Here is a 21,225-nt window from a genome sequence, read left to right on the forward strand (position 1 = left end):
TCATATATCATATAGCCAGCCACAGTAGAGAAAGAATTACAATTTGGTTTTAGAGTGAGTGTGTTTGTTTGTTTGTTTATTCATTCATTCATTCATTCATTCATTCATTTATTTATTTATTTATTTGTGTTTGGATTTTTTTTTGTTTTTGAGACATGATCTCTCTATATAGCCCAGGCTAAACAAAAGCTCTCAAGAATCCTCACACAGACTCCAGAGTGTTGGGATAGCAGTTATGAGCCATAATACCTGGCTTTCAGTTGTTTGGGGTTGCTTTGTTTTGTTGAGGTGTTATTTCATGGAATTCTCCAGGCTGGCCTTGAACTCATGATCCTCCTGCCTCATCTTTCTAAATGCTGGGATTATCCAGGCCTGACAGCAATGAGAGTTTTAAAAGGCAGTAATAAGATTAGTGTTAGCATGAAAATGATTTGATTTCAGGGACTTTTTTTGAAAGGCCAAAACTCCCATACTTGCATAGTGGCTGATTTAAAATATATCACTTAATACTTGGATTCACTGTCTTCACAGAGAACGTCAAGATGCAGATGGGCAAATGAAGGAGTTGCAAGATCAACTTGAAGCAGAGCAATATTTCTCGGTAAGTTCCAGGCACATGCATTTGAATTTATTTATAGACTTTTAAAAAATTCTTATCACAGAACCAGCAGAATGATTTTCTTTAGACTCCTTTTGTTTTGGTTGCTTTGGTTTTAGATTTTTGAGACAGTCTCACGTACATTCCAGACTGGTTACCAGTTTGCTATCTTCCTACCTCCACATCCTGAGTGCTGGGATTATAGTAGTGTACCACCACATCCAGCTCTAAAATAAATTTTTTTTTGTTTTTTTTTTTTGGTCTTTTGAGACAGGGTCTCCCTGTGCCCCAGCTGACCTGGAACTCACTATGTAGACCAGGCTGGCCTTGAACTCAAAGAGATCCGCCTGCCTCTGCCTCCCAAGTGCTAGGACTACAGGTGTGCACCACCACACCTGGCTAAAATAGATTGTTATAATATTAAAACATTGGCAATGATTTGAATGAGATTTTTATATGACTCATAAAAAGTAGACAGAGGCTAGGGATATAGCTCAGTGGTAGACTACTTACCTAGCATGGGTGAGGCCATAAGTTCAACCCCCAGCACCACAAATAAAGGTGGTGGTGGGGGGTGTTTAAGAGAAATTTTCTGTTAGACCTGCTTGGTAGCATGTGGCTGCAGTTGCAACCATGGGTAAGAGGATGACTTGAGCCCACGAAGTTGAGCCCAGTCTAGACAAAAGAGGGAGACACTATCTCAGAACAAAACACCAACAAAATAACTACTGTTACCGGGAACATAATTCTAAGTACATACTATTACCAGCCTGTGAAACTAGTTAACATCATTGCCTTTTGGAACAAAATATGTTTTTTTTTTTTTAAATCTTTTTGGGGCAGGGTCTCTCTGAAGCCCCAGCTGTCTTGGAACTCACTATGTAGACCATTCTGGTCTCGACCTCACAGAGATCCGCCTGCTTCTCTGCCTCTTAGCCTCTTAAGTGCTGGAATTAGAGGCATGCACCACCACGCCCAGCTCTAAAATATGCTTTTGAATGAAATTTAAAAATTGTCATTTTGACATTTGTGCTTTTTGAGATCAGTTTTAAAATACAAAGTATTGGGGTTGGAGATATAACTCAGTGGTTAAGAGCACTGCCTGCTCTTGCAAAAGACCTGGGTTTGATTCCCAGCACCTATATAGCAGCTGACAACCTTCTGTAACTCCAGTTCCAGGGGAATCCAACACCTTCTCTGACCTCCACAGGCATTGCACAACATGGGTGCACTTAAGTGCAGCCAGTACACTCATACACATAAAATGGAAAGTAATAAAAAAAAATATTTAAAAACAAAGTATTTCTATTGGTTTGCCTTTTTTTCTTCTATAAATTAGTAATGTCTTTCCTTGCCTTTTAATTCATCTTATCAACCTGTGCATTTATTTAGATTGTAGGGACAGTTATTCTGTAATGAAAAGGGGGTTGGAGTATGGTGGGAACTAGATGTAGGGAGTACAATTTACCATTGAGCTATACTTTTAGCTGCTTGCTGAACTTGAATTTATTAACTGGTGACTAGAAAATGTGAAAGCCCACAAAATTATTAATTCCTCAAGTGCCCAAAATTAACTCAATATTAAGAAAATATTTGTATATATTCAATTTTTTGTCTGGCTAGAAATTGAATATATAAGTAATGTTATTGGTGATAACAGATACTCATTTCTGTTGTGTTTTTGCTCCTTAGACCCTCTATAAAACACAAGTTAGAGAACTTAAAGAAGAAAGTGAAGAAAAGACTAAACTTTGTAAAGAATTACAACAGAAAAAACAAGAATTACAGGATGAAAGGTAAGGGCAGGACTCTTATCCCTTGTTCATATTCCCTGTACCTAGAATAGTCCCTGTTACTCACCAGATAAAGAATCTGGTGAAGTCAGGTACACAAAAACTGACTTCATAATGAAAATTGATCATTAAAATGATATCTCTAAGAGATCTGGGGATTTTGCTCAGTGATAGACTGTGTCCTTATAATACATTAGGCCCTAGATTCATTTCCCATTACCATAAAGCTGGAAAAATAATTATGATATATGATTCATCTCTGAAATACAGAGACTCTTTGGCTGCCCAGCTAGAAATCACCTTGACCAAAGCAGATTCTGAGCAGCTGGCTCGTTCAATTGCTGAGGAACAATACTCTGATTTGGAAAAAGAGAAAATCATGAAAGAGCTAGAGATCAAAGAGATGATGGCTAGACACAAACAAGAACTTACTGAAAAAGATGCTACAATTGGATCTGTAAGTAAAATTCTTGGTGCTTTTTGGATTATAATCAAACTGCTGTGTCATAAAATCTTTAGAAATACCTGGGAACTGTGTCAAAGATGTAAATTAAAAATTGACTTTGCTGACTACCAGATTTTTAATCCAGATAAACGTTCTCAGTGTTTAACAGAGTCTAAACATTTCAAAGAAAAGTAAAATACAACGTAGTCAGGTTTAACCCTGTCCGTTATGCAGACCTACTGAAATGCTACAGTAAGGTACGGTATTTGAACAGGTAGGCCAGGAGTAGATCATGTAGAAGACTTTGGTGGAAACAGTAATATGCAAACCAGTGGGAAAGGATACAGGTTTAATAAATAGTTTTGGAATAACTAAATTTTTATGTGAAAAAGAATAAAGTTAAGGACTGGAAGGGAGTCTCAGCAGTTAAAAGCACAAGCAGCTCTTGCAGAAGACCAGGATTCAGTTCCTAGCACCACATGCTAACAACACATCTCTCAACTTCAGTTCCAGGGAAATCTGCTGCCTTCTTCTGGCCTCTGTGGGCATTGCATGCATGTGCACTTAACATGCAACCAAAACACTGCTACACATAAAATAGAAATAAATAGAAAAATTTTTAAAGAATAAAGTTTAGACCTTTACTATACCAAACACTAAAATAAATTGTGCCTATATTAAGGATCAAATATGAAAAATAAAAACTTTAAGCTGCTCAACAAAATCTAAGTCTATGACAGAGGACAACCTAAACAAGCAATAGGAAAGATATTTGTGATGTATTGTTAAACAGAAGATTAGTATCTAGAATACACTTAGAACTCCTACAGATCAATAAGAATAGGCTAAACAATTCAGAAGAAAAATTGACCAAAAGAGAAAACTCAAATACATTAACAGATGTTTTGTCTCACTGTTCTTTAGCAAAAGGGCAGATAAAAACAGCCTTGAAATACCATTTCATTCTTTTCAACAACTGAAAATCAGAATCTGAAAATTTTAAGTGTTTGGGAAATATCTGGAAAGTGGAATTTTCTTTACAACTGCGGAGTCTTAAATTCAATATGGCAAGTGTAGTATAGTCAATAGAATGACAGTTTGTAGTAAATTTTAAGTACATAATACCACCCAAAGAAAGTCCACCAGGTTAAGGTAAATATGCCAGGGGCTGGAGAGATGGCTCAGCAGTTAAGTCCCCAGGCTGCTCTTGCAGAGGACCCAGATTCAGTTCCAGAGAATCCAGTGCCACTTCTGGCCTCTGTGAACATTGCATGGGTGTACTTACGTACGTGCAGGCAAAACACTCATAAAGTAAAATTTTTTTTAATTCAAAAAAAGACAAATAATGCTAAACAAACTAGACACAGTGCTTATAGAAACATAAATGTCGGGGACTGGAGAGATGGCTCAGCAGTTAAGAGTGCTGACTGCTCTTGCAGAGGACTTAGGTTCGATTCCCAGCACCCACATGGCAGCTACAAACCATCCTTAACTCCAGTTCCAGGGGAATCCAAAGCCCTCTTCTGATCTCTGCAGCATTGCACGACATGGGTGCACTCACATACATGCAGGCATGCGGGCAATACACTCACACACATAAAATAAACATAATAAAATACTTAAAGGAACATAAATGTTTGTAAATAGCAAAACCTCAAATTCTCGATAGATAAATGGATATGTTAAATAAATCAGGTGTGGTAGTGCATGCCTATAATCCCAACACTTGGGAAGTGGAGGCAGGAAGATCAGACCACCCTTGGCTACTTAATTAGTTCAAGACCAGCATGAGATACATAAGACCTTGTCTCAGAAAACAAAGTATAGGTACATTAAGTGTGGTAGAAAATGGAACTAAATAGAAGGTGAAGTTAAATGAACTAAATCCATTTATATTATATTAATCATATGTATTAGCAAGGTGGTAATTATTGTTCTTTTTGGTTTGCACTCAAGATGGCCCAGAATTTACAGTCCTCCTAATGCCTCAGCCTCCCAAATGCTGGGATTACAAACAAACACCATCATGCCCAGCTAGCCAACAGTCCAGCAAGTTTAATTCTTTAATGTATAGTCATTTAAAAACCATGTAAAACCACATATTATTTCATGTATATGTAATGGAAATACACAGTATTGGGTGGCAAAGTTGAACACATACTTCATAGTAAAATTTCAGAAAAGGAAGATTAGGGAAAAGTTGGGAAGGAATATGGAAAAAGGACATGAATTTCAATAAAATTCATTTTCCGTCTTAACATTCTGAAAGGAATACTTCCGTTTTTAATTTTTTTATTCTGCACGATGACAATGCAATGCTTTGTATTTCCTTTTCACAGGCTTTTAAGTGGTTTTCTTGTTTTTGTTTTTTTAATTGATAACGTGTGAGAGAAGGGCAGATGTTTGACATTCTAGGATACATGTAAAGTAGAATTTTCATTAACTGTTTTGCAGCTAAAATTTTATAAATTGAAGTGTTTTTTATCCCCCACTTCTATATCTTAGCTTGAAGAAACAAATAGGACACTAACTAGTGATGTTGCGAATCTTGCAAATGAGAAAGAAGAATTAAACAACAAATTAAAGGATGCTCAAGAGCGTATGTATCAACAAGAAGTAAAGTTTAATTTTAATATACCTAGTATCTTTCGTTATTAATGTAATTTTACGTTTCCATTTATTTCAGAACTGTCGAAGTTGAAAGATGAGGAAATAAATGCAGCAGCTATTAAAGCACAGTTTGAGAAGCAGCTGTTGACGGAGAGAACACTCAAGACTCAAGTATGTCATTAGAATCGAAATACAATTTCCAATCTTGTTTTCATTATCTGTTATGTATCACTTCTAGCATTACCAGTTGGAGGCAGTGCTCATTGCAATATCAGTGGTTGAACTGTTTCTTGATTTTTTTTTTTTTTTGGTCAACTTAAGAGAAACATTTGATTAGCATTAGTTTATTCCTGCTGTGTGACATCTTTCCACATCTCCTCCTAGTTTTTCGAATTTTAAGGAACTATAGAGAATGACCATTTGTTCACAACCTGAAAAGAGTCAGATGGTCTGAAAAGGCACATGTGGTTATTGGCACCCTCTTCCAGCTCCCACACAAATGCATGGATGCCAATGCCATTCTCTATTATTGGATAAGGTGCATTTTAATGCCAATGCAGAATTCACTTCCTCCTGAATAAAAGAAGGAACATATGTCTATTAAAAAGTCGCTTTTAGAATAAAGTTGAATCAAATCAAGCCTGTAATTGGTGTCTGTGTGGCAGTGAGGATCACACCCAGGGCGTTGAACGTGCTAGACAAGCACTCTACCTGAGCTATGCCCTCAGCCCCTGTAAATATTTTAAATTATCATTCTCAGAAATCATGAGAATGAAAACCTATTTAGAATATAGAATGGATAGTAATGAAGGAAGTATATTATTTAAAGTAAGGAAAAAAGTGTGTGCTATGTGTTCATGTACGCATGGTTGAATACATGTACGACGTAGCAATGCATGTTCACATATGTATATGTGAAGGCCAGAGGTCAGTGCTGGATATCTTCCAATGTTGCAGCATTGCTTACTGCCTTTTTTTTTTTTTTTTAAGTTTTATTTTTTACTTATATGTGTGTGTTTGTCTGTGTGAGTATATACCACCTATGTACAGGTATCCATAGAGACCAGAAGAGAGTGTCAAATCCCCCAGATCTGGAGTTGGTAGGAGATTGTGAGCTGCTCCACTTAGGTACTGGGAACCAAACTCAGGTTCTCTGGAAGTGCAACAAGTGCTTTTAAACACTATACCATCTCTCTAGCCTCTCTCTACCTTATTTTTTGAGACAAAAATCACTTGCTGAATCTAGAGGAAGATTAACTGACCAGCAGACTTCAAGGAGTCTATCCCTACCACCCCAGCACTGAGATTAGAGGCATGCACCACCATGCCCAGCTTTCTACATGGGTGCTAGGCATCTGAACTCTGATCCCTGCACTTGTCCAGCAGACATTTTATTGGCTGTGCCATCTCCCAACCTTGAAAGTATTTCTTTGTAACACTGTGTATAGGAATGGAATTATTGGTGATTACAGCTTGTAATTGGTGAGTTCCTGAGAAAACCTCAACATTTATTTATATACTTTTCACATTTTTAAGGCTGTGAATAAGTTGGCTGAGATCATGAATCGAAAAGAACCTGTCAAACGTGGTAGTGACACAGATGTGCGAAGAAAAGAGAAAGAGAATAGAAAGCTACATATGGAGCTTAAATCTGAACGTGAAAAACTGACGCAGCAGATGATCAAGTATCAAAAGGAGCTGAATGAAATGCAGGCCGTAAGAATACTCTTTGGACTCTAAATTGAAACTTTTTTAAAACCAGAATTATTTCCTTGTTTATGTGTATTTGACTGGTTGAAGAACATTTATATTAGTAATTATCATTGAACCAGGATATAAAATTACAAGGTACATTTCATCCAATTAATTTAATTTCTTGCAGCAAATAGCTGAAGAGAGCCAAATTCGAATTGAGCTCCAGATGACACTGGACAGTAAGGACAGTGACATTGAGCAGCTCCGGTCACAGCTCCAGGCCTTGCACGTTGGTTTGGATAGTTCTAGTATAGGCAGTGGACCTGGGGATGCTGAGCCAGACGATGGATTTCCAGGTACACATTCTCCAGCCCTTATATTTCTCTTAAACATGTCAGGTAATTGTTTTAAGCCCTGTGGCTAACTTTGCTCTTTAGGGAAAATGTTTGTCATTTCTATAGGGGGAAACCTATTTCGACTTGGAGTGGGAATTCTAGCATTTTGAACACATTTATATATTGTATTTTATTTCTGTCCCTTTTATTCAGTTCACTGAAACATATTGAATTGTCTCCATTATTTTATTCAGTGTTTATTTGTGTTTTCTTAACATGAGTGAGGAGGTTTTTCCTGTCCTCGTTAAGTCTGTTTTTCATTAAAAATAAACGTGGATGAAACTCCATGTGTTTAGATATTTACCTCATATAGTAGCTCTCTTTTTAAGCTTTCCTTTTATTTTCTCTTCTTTCTGCATTCTTGGTTTCTCCCCCGTGGGTGTTTAGTTCATATAACTCAGTCACACACTACGGAGTCCCTGTCCTTCACCTACCAGCGTTCCTCCACTTCTCTCAGTATTGCCACTAAGCCTTGCAGTTCTCACATGCTCCTTGACTCTGACTCTGACTCAGAAGAAGAATCTTTGTCTTACTTACCCATTTCATCGGAGTCTAATGGTACAGGTGATATCCTGAAAATCTTTTCCTCTTTGGAATTTTCCCTACTCTTTATTTTGTCCTTTTGAAAAATAATTTTATAACACTAACTAATATTCACTAACTCTGACGTGTTGTATCGGCACAGTAAAAAATAAACTGCATGAACCAAGATTTTCTTTTAAGGTATTTTCAAATGGCATTATTATTGTAATTGCTAGATCACTAGATTTTGCCAGCTTTAAAGAAATGGTGCAGTATCTTCTGTACTCTTAAAAATGCATGAGTTTCATCTGTTTTCTGACAACTTCTTTCTGTAGTTTCACATCAAGAGTGGCAATATAGGGGGAAAAAAAACCCACATAGACTGTTCCAGAGAATGTGTTTAGGTTTTTATTGAGTTTATAGCTGGTTCACTGTGTGCTAGGCCTTAAAAGAGCAGGTAAAGCAATTTGCCCTGGTGCTTACCCTAAAAGGTGAAGTGAAGAAACCCAAGAGCTTCTTTAAAGCTCAAAGAGGTTATTACTGTGATCTCTCTAGATTTCAGTTTCCTCAGCTAAATTAGGAATGTAATTCCTATTGTATGGAACTGTGAGGACTATAGAGAATTTATGTAAAGCATTTGTACCGTGCATCGTAGATGTTAAATAATGAATAACTACTGATATTATTACAATAACCAAACATGCCATTTCACTTGCTAGTTTTATTTTAAAATACTGATCAAAAGTATTAGAAAAAGTCCAAGGACTTAAGCTAGTTTCCTTTGTAGAATTAAAATTTTACTAATTTTGATATTTGATATGTGACATTTTAGAAATCTTTTGGTTCTGTTGTTGGTTGTTAAAGGAGTTTGACCCATATTTTATACAATTTTATTTCATTTTAGCATAGCTATTCTAAAATTCCATATTATTCATACTATCTACTTAACAATGTACATTATACCTGTAAGCAGTTCTTCTTCTAAAGGAAAAATAAAAGATTTAATGTAGATATGCCAGTGAAAATAGCCTGTTTGGTCTTGTGCAGCTTTTTTCCTGAATTTTGCCAGTGCATGAATTTCATCAATGGGGTATATGACATTATAATTTAGAGTATTATTTCCAATGTGATATAATCTGTATTTTGTTTTGCATTGTATAACTTGTTTCTACTGACCTTGCATAATTATAGTATCCTAAATAATAAACAATATGATTCTAAACGGTATATATATTTGGTTGGTTTATGACTTCCACATTAAAATTTTATTAAATTTCTCATTGTCAAAGGAGAATCATTACATTTATCTTCATATTTTTTATTTATTTATAGAATCAAGATTAGAAGGATGGTTATCACTGCCTGTGAGAAACAACACTAAAAAGTTTGGATGGGTTAAAAAGGTAATTGATACTTTTGAATATAGTTCTTTTTTAACTCCTGGTTTAACTCCAGCCATTTTACTTTGGCACCAGTAGGATGTCCATGCCTAAATTTTTTGACATACAAATCGTGTTCATGCTTTTTGATTTTATCTATGTAAAATAATCTTTTGCCCTACATGGGTTATTAACAAAATGAATTTTGATGTCAGTAAACAGAAACATGTTGACCTTGAAGTTTTTGTTATCCTGGTAGGAAAACAGCTTTTACAGCTTTGGGTGTGATAGAAAGACCTGTTTATTTCTTCTGCTAGTATGATTATTAATGTTATTATGTCCATTTTATATGAAGTTGTTAATGTTAGATCCCAAAGCTTAAAATATACTTGATTTCATTTGTGTCCTCTCATTTGCTTATCTAAACTATCTACAAACAGAAGAATAAATAAAAATCTATAAATGAACATATTATTCTACGGAACACTTTCCTAAAGCTATACTAGCACTTTTTATTGAGTTTAGTATTATTTGACTTTATCACAAATATAGAATTTCTTGTAAAAGAAAATAAATATGGGCATAGTAATTTGTTAATTCCTTTCTTTTGTTAACAGTATGTGATTGTAAGCAGTAAGAAGATTCTTTTCTATGACAGTGAACAAGATAAAGAACAATCAAATCCTTATATGGTTTTAGACATAGAGTAAGTGCTTTTACTAGAGACTTTTATTTAGAGACTCTTATTTTAAAGTCTAATTTGAAAGTAGCATGATTTTCCATTGATAATCATAGTGTAACTCCTACTATACCAGTATAACATTTTCTTTTAATGTCCTTCATGCAGTTGAAAACTGAAAAAATAAAATATTTAAAACAGCTTCATTTCATAGACCTTTAATACATTGTTTTCTGAAGAAAATTAAACTTAGAAATTTCTGAAAATCTTAATGATTGAAATAATAGAAAACTCTGAGCTTTTTAAGTGGGTCAAAATGGTTGTAAGTATAGGATAATCAATGCAATATAATCCTTGATTAATATTTTGTTCCTTCATTTAAAAATATTTTCTAGCAAGCTGTTTCATGTCCGACCAGTTACACAGACAGATGTATACAGAGCAGATGCTAAGGAAATTCCAAGGATATTCCAGGTAAACATAGATTTGGTTGTTTTGTGTTTTGTTTGTTTGTTTGTTGGTTGGTTTGTTTTTTCCCGCCCTTGGAGGTTCTCCTGTGACATGACAGGTTTGGCTCCTTTCCTCATTGGTCTTTCTCTAATTTCCTTTCTGTTCAGTCACATTTAAAGATGGTTGATTTTCTATAGTGTGCTCACTCTGTTTGAAGACATGTTCATTCCTCTTCATGATTTAGCTTGTTGAAGCTTGGAGCATATTTATATTTTGTTTCTGATCCTTATTGTCCCTTTTCACCAGGTTGGTTATGATTATTTTTTTAAAAGCATGAACTTACTCCTGTTTTGGTTTTATTCTCAGCCCTCTAGAAAGTTTTAAAAAATCACTTATAAGCTGGGCATGGTGGCACACACCTATAGTTCAGTCCCAGCACTTGGGAGGCAGAGGCAGGCAGATCTCTGTGAGTTCAAGGCCAGCCTGGTTTACATAGTGAGTTCCAGGCCATCTGGGGCTATATGGAGACCCTGGATCAAAAAGACCAAAAAAAAGAAAAAAATAATTTATAAAGTTGAATGACATACTTGGTAGCCCTTTTATTTCTTAAAGTAAAGCCAAATTCTCCCCTCTACTGCTTCCATTTTAAAATTATTCAAACCTTGTGGCCTGGAAAGATGGCTCAGAGGTTAAGAGCACTTGTCTATCAGAGGTCCAGAGTTTGGATCCCAACACCCATTATCTGGTGGCTCAGTTGATTATAAATCCAGTTTCAAGGGATCCAGCACCCCTTTCTGGTCTCCATGGTCACTTTGTGCTCCATGGTGTCTATACACACACACACACACACACACACACACACACACACACACACCCCTTTAAAAAATTACTCAAACCACTTTCCCCTTCCCAAAACTAAGTGCTGTCACAACTTAATTCATGTAAGTGGACCTATATTGTATGCATTATTTTTCACTTGGCTTCTTTGGCCCTAGGAAAGAAAACAAGGGGCTCTGTGGTGCTCACAGTGTTCTTTCATGACCTAGTTCTTTCTATATAAAAATTACTGTACTTGATACATTGTGGGAAAGTTGTCCTCTTATCTTAGTGCTTTGTACGTTTTATTTGGGGATATTGTGTATCTTTTTTTTTTCTATTCATTTTAACCCTCAAGTCTCCGTATACATCTTTTAAAATGAAGATGTGCATATAGTAATCACCCACTTTTCTATTATCCATAAGTATGAACAATTAATATAGTTGCTGTATTTCTTTAGGTGATTGATCTATTGTTTGTTTAGATGGGAAATGGTGCTGAAAACTGAACCTAGGGCTTTGACCTACCAATGAACTACACTCCAAGCCCTAAATGTCCTTCCGAGAGGAGGCAGGGGCTAGGGGCAACCCACCTAATGAAGTGTGAATGTGTCCTTTTGCCAGCCTGTTTTGATGATTTAGCATAGATACTAAAGTGAAAATGAGGCCACATTTGAACAGAATCAGTTCTTCTGAAATTTGAAGCAGAGTGACTGTGTTCCCTCTCACCTAAGTTCTTTCCCCCTGTAGTAGAGAATGAAACTTGAGGTTTTGTGCATTCTAGGTAAGCATGCTACCACTGAGACACATTCTTAGCTTACATTAACTCTTCTTCAGGCAAACCTTCTTAGGTTGCATCTCAAATGCATTTTATTCTCATCAAGCAATTTGTCAGAATTGTTGGATAAAAATCACATAATGTGTTGAAATCACTCATTTGTTCTCTCTGTTATTTATAGATTCTATATGCCAATGAAGGAGAAAGTAAGAAGGAACCAGAATTTCCAGTGGAGCCAGTGGGAGAAAAGTCTAATTACATTTGCCACAAAGGACATGAATTTATCCCTACTCTTTATCACTTCCCAACCAACTGTGAGGCTTGTATGAAGCCATTGTGGCACATGTTTAAACCCCCTCCTGCTCTAGAGTGCCGTCGATGCCATATTAAATGCCATAAAGATCACATGGACAAAAAGGAGGAGATTATAGCACCTTGCAAAGGTAAATAGGGAACTCTTTGCTGTGTTATAATTTGTTCAGATCATCTTAGGCACATTTATTCATTTCAAATATTTCTTTTTATAGTTTATTATGATATTTCATCGGCAAAGAATCTGTTGTTATTGGCAAATTCTACAGAAGAACAGCAGAAATGGGTTAGTCGGTTAGTGAAAAAGATACCTAAAAAGCCTCCAGCACCAGATCCTTTTGCACGGTCATCTCCCAGAACCTCAATGAAGATACAGCAAAACCAGTCTATCCGTCGGCCCAGTCGACAGCTTGCTCCAAACAAACCAAGGTATTAAAATGTGGTACAAAAAGGGTTTGTTTTATTATATTTTTGCATATAATGAGTATTTTCATCTTTAGTAAGCATGTGGGCTAATTAATGATCTGGAAGAGCATTAACATTACACACAAACCTTCATATGTGTGGCATGCATGCACTGCCCTTTATTTTGCAAACTTCTTTATGTTAGATGACTTGAAACAGAAATGAAATTAGTTTCAGCGTTAGTTTACATCTAGAAATTTGAAACAATGTTTTTGACTTAGGAGCAGTACGGGTCAGCTTTCAATTCAAATGCTGAGTGAAATGAGCATTCCTTGGAGTTGAGGTAGTTAGGGGTATGGAAGAAGGTCAAGAATGATCTTGATACACAAAAACATTGTGAAGCCATTTCATATGGCTATATTAAAGTCGTTTAAGTACTTTGACACTGAATAACCATTTCTTGGCTTACTGGGCACTATAGCATTCAATGGATCTTTAAGAATCTTAAACAGGCTGGGTATGGTGATGCGTGCCTTTCATCCAAGCACTTGGGAGGCAGAGACAAGTGAATCTCTTTGAGATAGAGGCCAGCCTAGTCTGTGTAGCAAATTCCAGGCCAGCTGGGGCTGCGGGAAAACTCTGTCTCAAAACAAACACAATAAAACAAAAATAAAATGACAAAAAAGAATCTCAAAAGAAATGAGAGACATTGAAGGCCATTTTGTGTGCCTTACGTAAAATATCTGAAAACTAAATTTCTATTATTAATGCCTTACAGCTCTTAATGAATATTAATTCACGTATCTTCTGTTGCTCATACTCAGTACCTCAGAATGGGTAGCTTCCTAAAAAAAATGCAGTTTTATTTAGTTTCTGGTACTGGAGGCTGGGAAGTCAAAGAGCATGGCACCAACATCCAGTATGGGCCTTTTTGCACCATAACATGGCAGAGGGTTTCTTATGTTAAGATACAGTAAGCTTACCAGAGAGAGCTTGCTCTTTATAAGAAAGCTATCCTCAGGATAATCCATGAAATAAATCAGTTACCTCCTAAAGGTCCAACTTTTCAATATTGCTTCACTGCAGACCAAGTTTCTAACAAATGGATTTGGGGGTCATATCCAAACTTATAATAGACAGTGGTCTTCAGCTTCTGACAGGCTTCCATGTATGTATGTATGTATGTATATATATGTATTGTGTTCTGCTTAATTCCTTCACATTCTCTCACTTGATCTTTGAAGTGATCTTGTAGAATACAAAAGGCATTGTTTTCTTTCTTATTTATAACCATTCCAGAATGCTGTCCCCATGTAGAGGAGGCTAAGGCAGGAGGATCACCTATAAGTTTGAAGTTAATGTACCTGGGATACATTTTAAGACATTGGCTTTAAAAATGAGGTAGGGGGCATCTAGAAAGGTAAACAGCTTGTTTAAATCTGACGCTACAGCAGCAGTCCTTTTCATATAAGTTCATGATTTCCCTATTTGTGATAACATAAAGAGTTAATTTATGGAGCACTTTCATACCAAATGTGGCATATTTTCAAAGCCATAACATTCTCTTATTATGCCCATTGATAATGAAACTTATTTAAAATCAGCATTCTTAATCTATTTGAAAGAACATTGACCTTTGATTTCATCACTTTTTAAAAAATAGTGTTCCAGTGGGGGGAGGGGAGGGGAGGGAGGCTATGGGAGGGTGCCATTTGGGATGTGGTATAAAGATGAATAAGATTGTTTGGGATGTTCTATATGAAAAACACACACACACAAAATCAGTTAAAAAATAGTGTTTAATGGGGCTGGAGAAATGGCTCAGTAGTTAAGAGCACTGACTGCTCTTGCAGAGGACCAGGGTTCGATTCCTAACACCACATGGCAGCTAACAACTGTCCATGACTCCATTTCCAAGAGATCTGACCTCTTCGGTCACTCCATGACACAGGTACACTTACATGCAGGCAGTGCACCCATACACATAAAAAATAATAAAATATTTAAAAAATAGTACTTAAACAATTTTATATATTTGTATCTATGTGTATGAGTGTTTTGCCTCCATGTATGTAAATGCTCTTCATGCATGCAGTGCCCATGGAAGCCAGAGAGGGCATCAGACCCCATGGAACTAGAGTTAGGGACAGTTGCTAGCTACTATGTTGGTGCTAGGAACTGAACCCAATCCCTCTGCAGGAGTAGTAAATGCAGCTGAGGTGGTGGTGCATACCTTTAAACCCAGCACTAGGGAGGCAGAGGCAGGAGGATCTCTGTGAGATCGAAACCAGCTGTGAGTTCCAAGCCTGTTGGAGCTATAGGGAAGCCCTGTCTCAAAAAGACCAAAATAATATTAATAATAATAAAATAGCATTTGGCATGGTGATGCACATCTTTAATCCCAGTACTCTGAAGACAGAAGCAGGTAAATCTCTGTGAGTTTGAGGCCAGCCAGGGCTACTAGTAAGATCCCATCTCAAAAAGAGAGACAGAGAGAAAATACCATTTGGATTTTGTCTTCAAAATCACTCCATTATTTTAAGATGTAGGTTTCCAATGCTTCCTTAACTTGAAATTGTGGGTCTTCCATGATTATCTTCCAAGAATCAGCCTATAGCTTTCATTTAATTTTGAATGTTCCATTTCAAGAGTCACGTACATAGATTGATAAGTTGAGGAGAAAAGATAAAAACTGAGGTAGCAGTGGATTATTAGAAAGTATTATGTATGGGGCTCAAGAGATGGTTCAGTGGTTAAGAGCACTGGCTGCTCTTGTAGAAGATCTAGGTCCCATTCCCAGCACCCACATGGGGGCTAACAACCATCCTTAACTCCAGTTCCAGAGGATGTGATTCCCTCTTCTGACTTCCATGGCCATTGCACAAGTTGGTGTACACTTATATACAGGCAAAACACTCACACATAAAATAAATAATTTTTTTAAAAAAGTATTAGACATGTAGAACATGGAAGAACTAAGAGTATTTTGTCTTCTGAAGAAATTATTTAGCATTATTGCTCTTAAATATTTAAAGAACCTTACCTTGGAAGATGTATGTTAGAACACAAACCAATCAGAGAAATATATTTTCAGTTCAGTAAAGGAAAGCCATTAGGCAGTTAGAGATACCTAAATTGGTAGGCTTAGCTTATTCTAGAATAGTGGACTTCTTTCCCCACGGGTATTTCCTTATATAACATGTCCTCTTGGCCAGACTACGGTATAGCAGCTTGTCTCAGTGTTGTCTGTGTAGAAGACTATCACATTGGTTATGTTGGGCAACAGTGTTCTAGAAGAAAGTCTAGCTTCCAAGTGGATGGCCCCTAACATTCTGCTAATTCATAACATACCTGTGTGCAAATGTGTAGAACTGTTAAAAGATTACCTCCCCTCTCCCCTTATAAAACTCTCTCTCTCTCTCTCTCACACACACACACACATACACACACACACACATACACACACACACACACACACACACGCATGCGGACAGAATTTGTGGAGTATATCAATGAGTGGTTTACTATCTTGCTCTTCACTTATGTTCATTTATGTCTTAGCTGTACTCAGTCTAGCTTTAGCTGACCAAATTTACATCATATCTTTCTGAAGACAATGGTTTGGCTTTGTTAACGTGTATGTTATATGCTATCTAAAACAACTGTACCTACTCACCTAGGCTTTTTTTCCTCCATGTCTTTTTGTTAACAAGTGCCCCATCACGTATTTCCCATGGCATCTGTGATCTAGGTTCTGATTAACTCTCTTTGCAGTTCTCTTTTTCTGTAGTTGTAAACTAAAGTGTTTAATAGATTCATCTTAACTCTTAATGTTACTTACGACAACATTTTAAAGTGGTTATATATGCCAGACCTTCTTCTGAGAGCTTTGACTATACTTGAGTTCAAGGTTAGCCTAGTCTACTTACATAGTGAGTACCAGATCAGCCAGGGCTCCAAAAGTGGGAAATTTGTGTGGAAAGAATTCTGACTTCAGATGAAGATAGTTTGAGGAGATTTCTCCCTTTCCCTCCCACCTCCATACTGGATAGAGATTGAACCCAGGGCTTTGTATATGATAGACAAAATTGGTAACATGTAGCTGCATAACCTAGCCCCTTTTTTATTTTCATACTGAATCAAGGTCTCACTGAGTTACTAGTGCTGGCTTTGAACTTGGAGTCTTCTAGCGCCAGTCCTCAAGTCACATAACTGGAACTCCTAGTATGCTCTACCACAACCAACCCAGATTTGTTTTGATATAAATTATAAAATACTGATCTGGCTAGAAGGCATTTCTCATTTTTATTAGAGATCTTTCTTTAAAATGTACTGAATCATGTAGGAAAGCATAAAGCAAGTATGCTACTAATCCTTTGTTATCCAGTTTTAGGAAAGATAGTATTCCTATATAGTTACAGACTGAAGGGTGTAGAAAGCCATAGTCTCATTATTATCTTTTATTTTCCGTTTCTAAATGTTAGAAAAGTAATTATTTGTAGGAAAATAGTAAAGTTGTGTACAAGCTATGCTGTCAAAAACAAATCCTTAAATGACATAGAAGAAAATGAGTAAATATAGTCTGATCTTAGAATAGATAAGAACTTCCAAAGACTATACAAGAGATGAAAACAAAGTAAAAAAAAAAAAAAAGTACTACCTCCAAATTAAAACCTTATCAAATTTAAAATACCATATATATGCAGTATGTATGAGAAAGATGAATTAGTACCTTTGTACTTAAAACCTTTTCAGGCATTGAGACTGTAGGTCAGTGGTAGAATGCTTGCCTAGCATGCAGGAAGCCCTTCATTCAGTCTCTAGCACTGAGTAGGGGTAGGGGACTTTTAACAAATCATTAAAAGAAAGAAGAATGCTTTGTCCCAGTATATAATTAGTGAGGATGGGACCAGGGAGATGGCTCAGTGGATGGAAGCACTTTCTCCATAAACATGAGGACCTGAGTTTGGGTTCTCAGCACCCACACAAAATGCCAGGTAAAAAGCCAGATGTAGCCAACAGCACCTATAACCTTACCACTAGGGGAAATGGGGAAAATAGACAAGGAAGACCCCTAGAGCATGGTAGTCACCAGCCTAGCCAGAAACAGTGTGACTATCTCAAGGGAATAAAGCAGTAATAAGAGTATTATAGCAAGGCACCCCAAATCCTCCTCTGGCCTTTGGATGCATGCACCTGTACACGTTTGTGCGTGTGCAGGTATTGCAAGTATACAGCTTGTATCCCCCCTCCCTCCCATATAACCATAGGCATTGGTAACATAAAACCATTTTTCACCTACCACACATGGTCAAGAATTAAGAAATTCAGTATTGGGCCTGGTAAGATGGCTCAACAGTAAGTGGGCCTACTACGAAACCTGATGACCTGAGTTCAATCCCTATAACCCACATGGTAGGAGAGAACCAACTCCTGCAAATTGTCCTCTGACCCCTCCACACGTGAACACACACACACACACACACACACACACGAAAACGTAATAACCAAATTTAAAGAAGAAACTTAGTATTGAAAAGATAGAAGCAGGTATTTTCATGCACTGCTGACAGAACTCATAATTAGATGAGCCCTCTTTGATGCATTCTTTGACAGTAAGTTTCACCAGCTGGTGTGTATCCTTATTGATCATTTAATGGAAGAGCTAAACAGGCATTTAATTACAGGACCTAAAAAGGTTGCCTATAGAAGTATGCACAGAGTATTAAAGAAAGGAAGGAAAGCATAAAGAATTCTGCTGGTTGACATGAAGAAAAGTCTTAAAACATGTAGGGTCAATAATTTTTTTTTAGATTTTATTATTTTTAGTTTATGTGTATATGTGTATTGTCTGGATGTAGGTAAGTGCACCCGGGTCATGCAATGCCAGTGAAGGGCAGAAGAGACTGTCAGATCCCCTGGAACTGGAGTTACGGACAATTATTAGCTGCCATGTGGGTGCTAGGATTCGAACCCAGATCTTCTGCAAGAGCAACCAGTGTTCTTAACCACTGAGCCATCTCTCCAGCCCGGGTCAATAATTTTCAAGCAAAACAAAGAGGACTACAACAACAGTAGACAAAAATGCCATGTGCAAAAGTACTAAGTGGCAGAATTCTATATTCATAATGCTATGACATGCTGAGGTTGGGAGAGGGCAGAGAATGGTAGATGATGGTGATATGATCCTGGAGAGGAAGTTTTAGCCAAACTAAAAAGGACTAGGTACACTTTGCTAAAGAACTTTGATTTTATTGTATACATACAAGACTTTCAGTGACTTACCAAGATCTTGAACTGAGTACTGATAGTAAAAAAAAAAAAAAAAAATGGAGAGAAGAAATCAGAAGGGGTTTTTTTTTTTTTTTTTTTTTCGCAGTTGAAATAAAATTAGGTCACTGAGTGGAAGAGGATGAAGGAAAGGTTTTAATGGAAGCCTTGTTGTACATTGTACTAATAACCTAGTAACTGAACTTTAAAATATTAAGATTGTGATGCTGGGGGAATGGGGAAGTGGCTCAGGGAGGGGGTAAGAGCACTTATTGTACAACCATGAGTACCTGAGTTCAGATCCTCAGCACCCATGTGAAAGCTGGACATGTTAGTACATGCCTGTACCCCAACATTAGGAGACCAAGATAGGTGGGTTATGAGAGTTGGACAAGCCAATGGTCAGTTTCAGGTCAAGTGAGAGACCCTGTCTCAGATACACATTGAGCAATAGAGGAAGATACCTGACATCCCCCTCTGTCTTCCATGGATTCATACACAGGAGTGTATACACACGCACACACACACGAGAGGGGGGGTGGAAGGGAGGGAGGGAGATTATGGCATTGGTGCATACTTCTAAGATTTTGGAAGGATATAAATTGCAGATTTTTTTGTAAAATATCTGGAACTAGAGCTTAGATACCCATGAAAACCTATTGATCACAGTCTCCCAAATATCCAACACATTTTGAAAGAGTAATTTGAATTGGCTTGTTTACTTTTAAATTTACAGTCATCAGCCCCCTTCTATCTTCTCCCTTTTTCTTCAGTGACTTATAATGCTATTGTAGAAAACTATGATCTAGGCACTCAGTAAAGGGAATGTTGACAAATGTTAAGCTCGAAACCTTCTCAAAATGAGTGCCAGGATGTTTTCCAAAGTTAACCAACTACATCAGAAATCCCTCAAATTAGTTGGGCATGGTAACACATACCTGTAATCCCAGCACTTGGGAAGCAGGGGCAGGAGGATTAGGATTTCAAGGCCTGCTTGGTATACATAGTAAGCTTGAAGCCAACATGGGCTACATAAGACCCTGTCTGAAAAACAAAAATAAAACAATAAAAGTTACTCAGGTTATTTAAAATTCAAATACTTGGACTTCCCCTCTTCAATCATGTCAAGATCTTGCAATGAGGCCTGAAAGTGTGTATTAAGCAAATCATATACATATAATATAGTGATCACAGGTGCAGCATTGAGGACCAGATGAGTTCCTTGGCAAAAGAAGTTCATGAGCATCACAGGTATGAATGATAGACTACTCCTTTAAACAAATAATAAAGTTGATTACAATGTTAAAGTATAGGTAATTGGTTTAGAAATAGCAGATCAGGTCGAGTGAGATGGCTTAATGGCCATAAATGTAATTTTTTTTAAGTAAAAAAATTTTTTTTTTTTTAATGGGGCTAAAGAGATGGCTCAGCAGTTAAGAAAAGCTGCTCTTGCCAAAAACCTGGGTTTGGTTCCCAGCACCCACATGAACACTAAAAACCACCCATAACTCTAGTTCCTAGGGATCTGGTACCCTCTTCTGACCTCTGGGCATTGTACAACATAGGTGCACTTACATACATGCAGGTAATACACTTATACACATAAAATAAAATAAAAATAATAGATAAAAGCAAAAGATTTATACAATCTGAAGAGAAACCAGAGCATTAAGTCCAATTTATTTAGTCGAGTTAGGTTGGTAGTAGCATTTACATACCTGTGACTTAACCTCTTGTGCCTAGTTTTCATGTTGGAACATAGCTGTGTTGACTGAGCAGACAGGGATTCTGCTGGATTGAGAAAGCTATGTTCCTGTTTTTACTCCCTTTCAGGGGAGTTTATAGTTTATGGTGCTATTTTGTTTTTCTAACTGATCTGATAATATAGTTCCTACTACACTTGAACTGAGAATCAGAACACTTAGACTTATCGGGACAGAGAGGATGAATGGGAAGAAGTAAATTGTGCTTTCTAAGATCAAATAGTCTTCAGTTCTCTGGAATTCTGTAATGTGTGCCTGGGTAACATGATTATGTATATGTACATATTAGTGGAGAAGCTTCCCTAGGGGTTTCCA

The 21,225-nt window shown here is 36.9% G+C and overlaps 1 protein-coding gene across 1 annotated transcript in view; it reads left to right on the forward strand.

Moving 5' to 3' along the window:
- The window catches only part of Rock2 (Rho associated coiled-coil containing protein kinase 2), a 172,368-nt gene that overhangs the window by 148,262 nt on the left and 2,881 nt on the right, over positions 1-21,225 (forward strand). The window contains exons 21-32 of the mRNA XM_008850105.3: positions 532-601; positions 2,291-2,394; positions 2,662-2,848; positions 5,342-5,435; positions 5,523-5,617; positions 6,983-7,162; positions 7,329-7,497; positions 9,391-9,461; positions 10,055-10,143; positions 10,512-10,590; positions 12,342-12,603; positions 12,688-12,901. Of these exons, the coding sequence (XP_008848327.1) occupies positions 532-601; positions 2,291-2,394; positions 2,662-2,848; positions 5,342-5,435; positions 5,523-5,617; positions 6,983-7,162; positions 7,329-7,497; positions 9,391-9,461; positions 10,055-10,143; positions 10,512-10,590; positions 12,342-12,603; positions 12,688-12,901 (1,614 nt within the window). The remainder of the gene's footprint in view (positions 1-531; positions 602-2,290; positions 2,395-2,661; positions 2,849-5,341; positions 5,436-5,522; positions 5,618-6,982; positions 7,163-7,328; positions 7,498-9,390; positions 9,462-10,054; positions 10,144-10,511; positions 10,591-12,341; positions 12,604-12,687; positions 12,902-21,225) is intronic.

The sequence above is a fragment of the Nannospalax galili genome, unplaced genomic scaffold (genome assembly GCF_000622305.1).
Source record: "Nannospalax galili isolate Female #2095 unplaced genomic scaffold, S.galili_v1.0 scaffold100, whole genome shotgun sequence".
Lineage (NCBI taxonomy): Eukaryota > Metazoa > Chordata > Mammalia > Rodentia > Spalacidae > Nannospalax > Nannospalax galili.